This window comes from Nannospalax galili, unplaced genomic scaffold, assembly GCF_000622305.1.
Source record: "Nannospalax galili isolate Female #2095 unplaced genomic scaffold, S.galili_v1.0 scaffold536, whole genome shotgun sequence".
NCBI classification, from domain to species: Eukaryota; Metazoa; Chordata; class Mammalia; order Rodentia; family Spalacidae; genus Nannospalax; species Nannospalax galili.
In genome coordinates this window covers 669,498-680,516 of record NW_008337057.1, presented here as the reverse complement: position 1 = coordinate 680,516, position 11,019 = coordinate 669,498, and the positions used below count along the sequence as shown (strand labels likewise).

The following is an 11,019-nucleotide window of genomic DNA, read 5'->3' as shown; positions in this document are numbered from 1 at the left end:
TTTTTTTTTTTTTTTTTTTTTGACAGGGTCTCTAGTAACCCCAGCCTACCTGGAACTCACTATATAGACCAGATTAGCTTCAATCTCACAGATCCGTCTGCTTCTGCTTCACAAGTACTAGGATTAAAGGCGTGCACCACCACTCCCAGCATAAATTGGATATAATTAAATCCAATGTTATTCTACCAAAATTAAGTTGTTCAGATATTTTTTGTGTGCAAAGACTCATGCCTTCTACACACTACTTCTTTAAAACATTACTAGAGTAATATTTTTGGTCCTGTGTCAGGAGTCCTATCATGAAAATGTACAGCTTTTCTCTAGTGTTAAGGAATGTTACTTTAGGGCTCGGGTGGATGTCTCAGTGGATGAAGTACTTGCTGTGTAAGCATGAGGGCCTGAGTTCAGATCCCCCAAATCCACATAAAGCCAGACGCAGTAGCATGTATCTTTAATCCCAGAAGTTCTGTGGCAATATGTAGCTAGTAACAAGCACAGTCAAGATTAGAACAGCTGTGTTTCTTGTAAATCTCCAGGCCTTCCAGTGTAACTACTTCTAAAGTTTTTTATAAAATTTTGGAGTAGTGTTTTGCTTTTAAAATTTTTTTATGCGTATGGGTATATTGCCTACATGTATGTAAGTGCATCTGTGTCATGCAGTTGCAGTGCCCGTGGAGGTCAGAAGAGGGTGTTGGGTCCCCTGGAACTGAGTTATAGACAGTTGTTAGCCATCATGTGGGTGCTGGGAGCTGAACCCAGGTCCTCTGCAAGAGCAGCCAGTGCCCTTAACTGCTGAGTCATCTCTCTAGCCCTTGAAGTAGTGGTTTTATTTTTTTGTTTGTTTTTTGTCTTTTTGAGACAGGGTCTCCCTATAGCCCAAGTTGACCTGTAACTCACTATGTAGACCAGGCTGGCCTCACCAAGATCCGCCTGCCTCTGCCTCCCAAGTGCTAGGATTAAAGGCATGCACCACCATGCCTGGCTGAAGTAGTGTTTTGATTAAATGGTAATCAGTTTTGTGAGTTTTGATTTCTCATATAAATAGGACCTACAAACAGGTTTTGAATGACTGACTGTGGGTGGTTGCTTTGCCATTGCTGGGGCTGGAATAAATCATTTGTTGTTGGTTTACTTAACACCAAAGCAGAATTGGTAATTAGCTGTTTCTTCTCAGTGCATTTGTTTAAAAGTCAGGTGAGGAGAGGCTCTTTGTTAATTGATGTGAACCTTGTAAAAAAAATTCATGGAGTGTCATGGGACACTTGAAGTAGGATAAGACTCTGTAATAGCACTGGCCACATAAAGAAACATTTCACATGGCTTTTTCAGGTCTCAGGTTTGCTTAAGCCTCAGAGAGTGCAGTAAGGTGTTTGCTCCACAGCACATTCTTTAAAAACTTGAGGGACATGGCGGCATGGACAGACTCTAGATGGTGAAGCTTATCAAAATACCATCTTTATTTAGCAACAGCACTCTTTTCAGAGGCTTTCTAGAGAAGTCTTGTTTTTCAGGTTTGCTTTTTACTGATAATTTCTTTTTGTGTTCTGTGCTTTATCACCTGTCCTCTAGTCCCCTGTGCTGGTATAGTGCTTAGCACATAACTTTTCAATAAATGTTACACTTGGATATTACTTTTGTTTACATAAAATGCCTCTGCAAATGTGGGCTGAAGTTGGGGGTGGGGGAGCAGGGATCACTATGTGGCTCAGGTTGGATTTGAACTTACAATCCTGCCTCCCAGGTGCTAGGATCATAGGCATCTGTCACCTTGCTTGGTTCCTGAGGACAAACTTAAAATGACTGAAGACTAGTTAGAGGTCACTAGCCTGTGATGAATAGGCCAGAGTCCTTGACTTTGCTGTAGGACTTCTGACTTTGCTTTCTTTTTATAGTTTTATTGACATATAGTGCATATAGTCAACTGGACATATTTGAGAGATATAGTTTGGTAAATTTCAAGATTTTTATACTATCACTGTCACTGTCATGCTACAGAATACATCTGTCACCCCCAAAAGTCTTAAGCACACAGTCTCTCCAATTTTTCCCTCCTCAGCACATTAAACATACATGTACTGTGCTGGTTAGACATGACTGTTGTACTCTGGATAGTGAGTTATTCAGAAGAAGGAGCATACTGCCTGAATTTCTGTGCAAGAATGTTCACAGCAACTTTATTACTAATAACCCCAAACTAGAAAACAGCCCATCACAGGGGAATACATAACATTTGTGTTGTGGGACATACCTAGTAATAAAAAGCAATGAATGAACTGCTAAATTTAGGTTGACTTGAATATTGACATATTTGAAGCAACTTTGCCTTTGTTGTATATTATTGTGTTTGACATTAATTCTAATTCTTAGCATATCCCTTAAAATGAAGGAAGCTATTCTAATATTAACAATTTAGTTACTGGCCAACCATAAAAGATATATTTGTATAATCAAGACTTGGTTAGTCTTCAGAAAATATATAATAAGAAATAGTAAGTACAGTACAAGGTACATTTCTGTGACTCCAGATAACTTTGAGTTGGTAGAAAATGATGTGTGGATTTGTGTAAGATTTTTCATAGGGGAAGTGAGGCAAAATCGGAGTAGAAAAGCTAAGGGGAAAAGGGGAGGCCTCAGATTGCTTTTGAAGTCTGGGGAGCCAACAATAGAGAGTAATGCTTTTTTGTCTTTTGGACTTACGTGGGTTGGTGGGGAGGCAGCTCCTGGATTCTACCTCTAGTAACAGCAGCCTTAAAGTTCTACTTCACTGCACTCTTTGCCTGAATTTTTACCTTACTGTGTTAATTTTCCACATTTTCTGAGTCAGTCCGTAACTATGTTGAGTTGCTTGCCTGAGCTATCCAGTTGATCTGTTTTTTAAAAATTTTTTAAAAAATTTTATGTGTATACGTGTATTGCATGCGTGTATACAAGTACACCCATGTCCTGCAGTGCCGGCAGAGGACAGAAGAGGGCGTCAGATTTCCTGGAACTGAAGTTATGGACAGATGATAGCTGCCATGTGGGTGCTGGGATTTGAACCTGGTCTTCTGCAAGAACAGCCTATGCTCTTAACCACTGAGCATCTCTCCTGCCCCTATTCAGTTGATGTCTTGAGGCACAAACTGTTACTTTTGTTATTTTGTTATTTTTGCACAATTTGTGTACTCTATCCCTACCCCATTGTTGCCCCTTTTATAATTCATTTTATTATATCTTATTTTTTCTGGAATAGATTTTTTTTCCAGGAAAGTATATATGGTATTTTGACAAAAAAGAACCTGACTATTTAAGTAATTTATTTTAAACAATTTCTTAGTATTTTTAGCTAATACTAATCTTTTTATTTACATATTTTTTTTAATCAATCCCAGGTTTTTGCATGTATAAGGCAAGTACTCTTCCACTGAACAGTATCCCTAGCCTCTAATACAGCATCTTGCTTACAGTGTGCTTACCAACCACTGAGTAATAAAGCTTGGCCTATTTAATTCATACTACTCTGAGAGTTGGAAAGAGCAGAAGAGATAAAGAACTTGCCTGAGGTCACACAACGTGTAGTCCGGCTCTCTGTGTCCTGCTGTTACTATGCAGTACTGCCTTCTGCATGATGTTGAATGTAATGCGTTAGAATTGATTATTTTCTTATGTAATTCAAATTGATGTCTTTACAGCAAATTAAAATCTTACCAGCATTAAATATGCAAGTTAGGAATTGCAGTAAACTCATAAGGACAGTAAGCTTGTTATTGTCATCTGTTTAGAAACCAGAAAGTTATATATACCATGTTGAAATCTGACTGTAATTGTTGTAAAATCCTGATTTGGCTTATGCCTTCTGGTTTCTTCTCAGGCATATTACACCTGAAAAGTTCTATGTGGAAGCTTGTGATGATGGAGCAGATGATGTACTTACCATTGACCGAGTGTCCACAGAGGTCACCCTCGCAGGTATGTATGGCCAGTTTCAGGGTATCCCAGAAAGATTTTGAACTGAAATTCAGCTTTAAGTGTAGGGTTTTGATAGCTGCTTTTGTTTTGAAGAGTTTCATGACTGTGAGGATACTTTACCATGAGAAGTAAAATGTACTTCAGTAACTAAACTTGGGAACCTCAAAGCAAGTGATATTCTTCCTGAGTTTTGTCTGTTGATCCATTTTTTTTTGCTCCCCTGGGGTATGAAAAAAATTTCCCCATTTGTGTGCGTGTGCAACACTCTGAGTTCTGAAGAAATTAATGTGAAATAATCTTGATGACAAAGCAGTATACCAGGCAGTATCACATTAAAATGTCATATATTATTGGTTTAGCACTAGGCAATATCCCATTAGAATGTCATTTCATCGGTTTAAATCCCAGCCCTTAGGAGGCAGAGGCAGGCTGATCTCTGTGAGTTCCAGGCCATCCAGAGCTACATAGTGAAACCTTGTCTCAAACAAATAAACAGAACCAAAATCAAAACCAGAATAGACATTCAGTAAATATCTTTTGAGTGGGAACAATGAAATATAAAAATCTTTTCTTGCATTAGTAAACTGTAAGAAAAGTATGATTAAGATTTTTATTTGTGTAACTATTTTCATAAGTACCTTTAGATAGTTTTCCTTTGATAAATGGCATTAGAGCTTTGTTCTAGATTGATCATTAACATTTCTTGTCTGTTTGCTTGATGGCTCCCTTCTCAAGGTAGCCAATTAGTCTGAAGGTAATGGGCTTCTAGAGCTGCCTCGTACTACTTGATACTCCTTTATGCAGGCAGAGTGGTGCACACCACTGCTTTGTAAGGGTTTGGATAGAGTGCTCTCAGTTATAGTTGAGCTTACAGTGACTTTATTTATAAGTAGACATTGCAGCCCCCTTTGAATAGACTGAAGGGCTGAAGGTTGAGACAGATTTGATGTCAGGTGCTTTGAGTCATCCTCAGTGGACACAGTGCAATACTTTGACACAAAATCTGTGATATTGAGGGGCTGACCCACTGGCTGTTTCTTGCCCAGTCTCTCTTTACCTTTGGGAATGCAGACTGTGGCCATGGAAAGATTATTTTTCTTCCATGAAAAACTGACATATATCCTAGAAATTACTATAGTTTTAATGCTATCGTGCACTGGTTAATAAATGTTAGATTTCAGTAGAACACTTGAGTGTGTTAAATAATCCAAATGGAATGATAGAATTTTCTCTGAACAGTTTTCTGCTCAAGCTTTTTTTTTGTTTGTTTGCTTATTTTTTTATGTGTATGACTGTATTCCTTGCATGTATGTAAGTGCACCTGTGTTGTGCAATGCCTGCGGAGGTTAGAGGAGGGCATCAGATCCCCTGGAACTGGAGTTAGGATAGTTGTTAGGTGCCATGTGGGTGGTGGAAATCGAACCCGGGTCCTCTGCAAGAGCAGTCAGTGCTCTTAACCACTTAGCCATCTTTCCTGCCCCCTCAAGTTATTTTTTTCAAACAAGCTTTTTTTTTTTTTTCCACAACAAGACTGTATCTATCTATCTATCATAGATACAGTCTTGTTGTGCAGCCTTGACTGTCCTTGCCCTTGCTATGTAGCTCATGCCTGTTTTTCATGTTAGTTATTTATGGAGTAACATTACTAAATTAATTGAGTTATTAAGGAGGGATACAGCCGAATCTTGACCTCTTTTAGGATTATTTTATTCAGAATTAGTTATTTAGAATAACAGAGTTGCTGTTGTGACTGCCTTTAAGAATCAGGACTTCAGCCGGTGTGGTGGTGCACACCTTTAGGTCAAGGCCAGCCTGGTCTACATAGTGAGTTCCAGGCTAACTGGAGCTACTGGAGACCCTATCTCAGAAAGAACAACAAAAAAGAATCAGAACTTCAGTTAACAGCAGTGAGATGCAAATTAATAATACATTGAAAAAAAAAAAAAAAACGAAATAAAGACTCATAAAACCAAACAAAAAGTTTTCTAGCCATGTAAACTTGGGGGAACTTTGGGTTAGAGATTGGAATGGCTTTTTTTTTTTTAAACTGTTGGTCCTCAGAGCCGCCTGTTCTAATGTGTTTTATGACTTTGTAGAGATGGATTAGAGGTAATTTGAGATCAAGCACAAGCTTGTTTGACCTGAACTCTCCCAGCTGCCCTTGGGGCATTATTTTTTAATGGAGAGTACTATAAAATGTGTTTTGTGAAAGTTACTAACTGAAAGCTTAAGAGTTGTAAGATAAATTGTATAAGGTAGAATTTTATTAATAATGGGCATTGATAGAAATCAAGGTTAGCGTGGTCCATCCTTTCCTACCTACATTGCTGTTAGACACAGGAAGAGAGGCTTTTTCTTCTTCTTCCTCTTTCTTCCATTGGATCTCAGATGTGGGTGGGTAGTTTTATATTCTGTGAGTTGTCTATGAAGGTTAAAATTTTGTTCAAAACTTCACTTCCACTTACTCTTAAAGGGATACTGTTTAGTTTCCTGGCAACATTAAAAATAACCTACAGTTTGCCTGATACGAAACTGTGTTGTCCTCTTTTTTTTTTTTTTTTTTCCAATACAGGGTCTCCCTGTAGCCCCAGCTGTCCATGTCTAATGGACATCTTTATGTTCTATAGAAATAGAGGTCTGACATTAATGAAGAAATGCTAGTTTCGTAGAATAGTTGTGCAAATTGACTTAGTTGAAGTTTAACTAAATTTTCATTTTTGTTGGTGAGCTTTTTCTATTATTTTTCTTTTTTTTTTTAAGCAAAAAAAGATGTCCCTCCTTCAGCTGTTACACGACCAATATTTGGGATACTGGGCACAATCCATTTGGTGGCAGGTAAGAGAAAATAAGCCAAGATTGGCAAAGAAGGTAATTAAGTTGACAACAAGTATGAAAAGGACTTGTTCTTCCTGTGTGCTTGAGGTGAATATCTAGGTTAGGGATTTGTCCTTGGTTTCTAAAAGTAATACTTCCTAAGTGGTTAAATTTATCACCCTGAAGTACTGGTTTTAAAAGAAAGGTTCATATGGTTTATTCCAACTATAGTTGAAATCCTTAGTTAACGAGATAGCATCACAAATTCTAAGAATATTTTTAAAATTTTAATGCATTGATGGACCAGGCTATTCGCTACCTTCAACCTTATACTGAGATGACAGTGTGTTACAGTTCTTGGTCTGAGTTATTAAGACGGCTTTTTATCGTTTAATTGAGACAGTCTCACTCTATAGTGAGACCTTGAACTCCCTCTGTAGTCAAGGCTGGCTTCCAGCACATTACCCACCTCTGCATCCTGACTGCTGGGATTCCAGGCATGTGGAAGAAGGTGGCTTTTCATTTGCATTTTCATTTCACTGAACTTCTTAAAAAGTTTTTTTTTGTTTCAGTCACTGTACTAGATGCCGAGTTATGAAAGACTTTGAATGTTCCTACTCTCTTACTCATAGTTAGTAAAAGAGGTATATAAGTGACGAGCTTGGCATATTGCCCCAACAATTTTATCTGCAATTTAGAGTGATGTAGAGGACAAAGGAATGGTGTAGAGGGGACATTGCCCTGCTCTGGTCAGATCTCATGACTTCTGATGTTTGCAGTATAACCTAGGAAAAAATAATAAGCAGAGGCCTGTATGCTTTGAGAGTGCAGGAGAGGGAAAAATATTTTCTTTCTCATTTATTATTTTTATTTTTTATGTGTATGAGTGTATTGCCTGCATGTATGTGAGTGCACCTGTGTCATGCAATGCTGTGGAGGTCAGAAGAGGGTGTTAGATTCCCCTGGAACAGGAGTTAAGGACGGTTCGTAGCCGCCATGTGGGTGCTGGGAATCGAACCCAGGTCCTCTGCAAGAGCAGTGCTCTTAACCGCTGAGCCCTCTCTCCAGCCCCTGAACTGGCTCTTTTAATCATTGAAAGGTTTGCTTTTATCTTTTTGAGAGAAAATTTGATTTTTAAAATTTTTTTTATTTTTTCCCCCCTCTGTATGAGTGTTTTAAAATTTTTAAAAAAATTTTTAACTTTTTATGTGTATGAGTGTTTTGCTTGCATATATGTAAGTGTACCCATGTTGTGCAGTGCCTGTGGAGGCCAGAAGAGGGTATGAGATCCCCTGGAGCTGGAGTTACAGTCACCACATAGGTGCTGAAACCCGAACCCAAGTCTTCTGCAAGAGTAGCCAGTGCTCTTAACTGCTGAGCCATCTCTCCAGCTCCAAATTTAACCTTTTAATAGGAATTTTTCTATTAAATAATGTGTCACTAGTCCTTTTATTCATAAATTTTAAGAATGCTTTAAAAATGAGCCTTTTGTTTGAGTAGCACAGTGCAGTCTCATTTTGCCAGACTCTAAAGTTTAAAAACAAGGACTGTTACTTTTTGTTTTCTGTTTGTTTGGGGGCCAGTTTTTGTGATGGTGCTAGGGCTTTAACATAGGGCCTCAAACATGCTGATCACTGGCTCTGCAACTAAGCTACATCCCAGCCTTACTGCTGCATTTTTTTTTTAACTTTAAAGAAAAATTTATTGGGAATTTCATACATGCATATAAGGTGTTTTGATCAAATCCATGCCTACTCCCTCCTCTCCAACTCCTCCCCTATCTTTCCATCACTTTTTCCTGAAAAACTTTGTGTACTCTTTCTCTCTCTCTTTTTTTTTTTTTTTTTTAACTGGGGCTTTTTGCTACTCTTAACATTCTTTTCAGGCACTTTGATAGCTGTTGGAGTGGCTAGAATCAGTGTCAATTCCCTTGCAAAGGCTTCTAGATGGGGGAGAAACAAATTTAGCCATCATTTTATAATAATAATGGGTTGTTTCCCTTAGTTGTAAGTGGGCACTACAGACCCACTTGCAGACTGAGATTTGAAGCCTTACATCTGAGCAGCACTTTGTGATTAGAAACAAAATGAGAAATGATTGTCTAAATAACATTTTATATGGACTTAAGTCTAATGCCTGGGAAGTGTAATCCCTTGAACTCTAAAATAAATATATAGATCACTTTAATCTTTGGTTATACTTTCCTTTTGGATGTTTAAGACCATACAATTGGCCCAAATAAACCAATTTATTTTTACACTTAAGGTTGTTTGAGGATCTGTTCCTCAGGGGTCATATGGGCTTGGGAGAAGCCCCTGGCTCCTTTCTTTTACCAGTTCCATCTATGTGAGGATAAGTCAGAGGTCCTACTCAACCATGACTGGCTTCACTTGGAAGCGTAGAGGAAATGTTTCCTCTGTGTTGACCCTCTTCTTTGTAGTCTGGACACTGGTTCAAGTCTACCTGGTGGGGTCTCCATGGCCTCCCTGAACAAGAGGACAGGTGACTCACCACAGTTACAGGACATTTTGAGAGATGCTCCATAATCCCCCAGAACTTAGTCAACCTTGGAAGGCAAGGAGCAAAAACTGTCCTGTAAGTCCCTCTGACCAGATTAGTATAGGCCTCAAAGTATTAAACATCCAAGAAGGTTAGTTCCACCAGTCTGGTACTTTTAATTACCATGGACTATGTAAATAAAGCTTGGGCAATAACCGAACATTCTCAGATAAGCCCTGACTAGACATATTTTGTTCCTTAAACTAGTTGACTAAACTATGACCTTAGAAATTTTAAGATTATGTGTATATTATATTTGTCTCATCCTTTATATGTCATAACAAATCTACACAGACCTTCATCATTTGCTTAGGCTTTCTTGTTTTTTCTGTCTCTGAAAATATCTTCATTCCGATATGTTGCATTTTTTATATTTATGTTTGGCTATGTTTTTTTTTTGCAGGTAATTATCTTGTTGTCATTACCAAAAAGATGAAAGTAGGTGAATTTTTCAATCATGTAATCTGGAAAGCCACAGACTTTGATGTCCTTTCCTATAAGAAGACAATGTTGCACTTGACTGATATTCAGGTAATAAAAGTATTAATTTTCAAGATTAGTTATTAAACAGCTTATAAAGAAAGTTGTTCTGCCTACCTTTCTACCTAGCCATAAAAAATATTTTAGTCTTTTTTTTTTTTTGGTCTTTTTGAGACAGGGTCTCCCTGTAGCCCCAGCTGTCCTGGAACTCACTATGTAGATCAGGTTGGCCTTGAACTCACAGAGATCCACCTGCCTCTGCCTCCTGAGTGCTAGGATTAAAGGTGTGTGCCACCATGCCGGTCCATAAAAAATATTTTGGAAAACAGTTCATATATTTTACTAGTTTTCATTAGTTTTGTTTTAAAACAATTAACATTTCAAATTGCAAAGTTTTTTATAGAGGAATAAAAAGGGAAAACAGACTGCACAAAAACTCAGTATTCAGATTTAGCTTCATATTCTCTATAGAAAAATAAACTATTAGATACATTTGAAATTCTTTTTCATTCCCTCCCTAGAGGAAAGTTTTCTTCACTATTAGTTACATGTGACTATATGAGTGTGTGTGCACACCTGTGTATACACAGAACATGTGCATACATTTTCAGACAGTCCTGTTAATCACATGTAACTACGTGAGAGGTGTGTGTGTGTGTGGTGTGTGTGTGTGTGTGTGTGTGTGTGTGTGTGTGTGTGCATGCATGCATGTGCGTGTGCATATATTTTCAGGCACTCCTCTCTTTGCCCAGTTCTTGTGTTCCAATATCAGTTACCTCTTTTATTTATCATGAATCCCCCAGAAACACAGTTTAAAGGTTAGTTACCATAGTATAGTAACCGAAGAAGTAGCCTAGCAGAAATGAAAGTGCAAAGAAATGAAGAATGGTAGCAGCTCAGAAGTAGCTTGACTGTGGGATCGTAACACTATCACCAGTCTATAGACACTGTGTATGCAGCCAGAGGTGGTAGTAAAGGTGACCTTATCAGGGCAGTGAAGTGGCTAGGACAGGAAAGAGGAAGAGGAAGTGATGACTGCAATACACTTTGTATTAAAGAAACCCCCCCAAAGTATTTTATGACATTCAGAATACAAAGAATAAAACAGCAGAAACTGATTTAGACTTAGAAAGGCTTGTACCAATTTATCAAGGACAAAATAGATACGCCAAATGATGTGACAAGGAGCACTGGGCAATGTAAGACCATTCTTCCAAA

The 11,019-nt window shown here is 38.1% G+C and overlaps 1 protein-coding gene across 2 annotated transcripts in view; it reads left to right on the top strand.

Moving 5' to 3' along the window:
- The window catches only part of Sacm1l (SAC1 like phosphatidylinositide phosphatase), a 57,044-nt gene that overhangs the window by 12,816 nt on the left and 33,209 nt on the right, over positions 1-11,019 (top strand). The window contains exons 2-4 of one of the 2 annotated variants that reach the window (XM_008831927.3): positions 3,851-3,948; positions 6,709-6,783; positions 9,725-9,852. In XM_008831927.3, coding sequence (XP_008830149.1) covers positions 3,851-3,948; positions 6,709-6,783; positions 9,725-9,852 — 301 coding nt within the window. Of the gene's footprint in view, positions 1-3,850; positions 3,949-6,708; positions 6,784-9,724; positions 9,853-11,019 lie in introns of those variants that run through there. The other variant, XM_017797847.2, reaches the window with a different exon arrangement.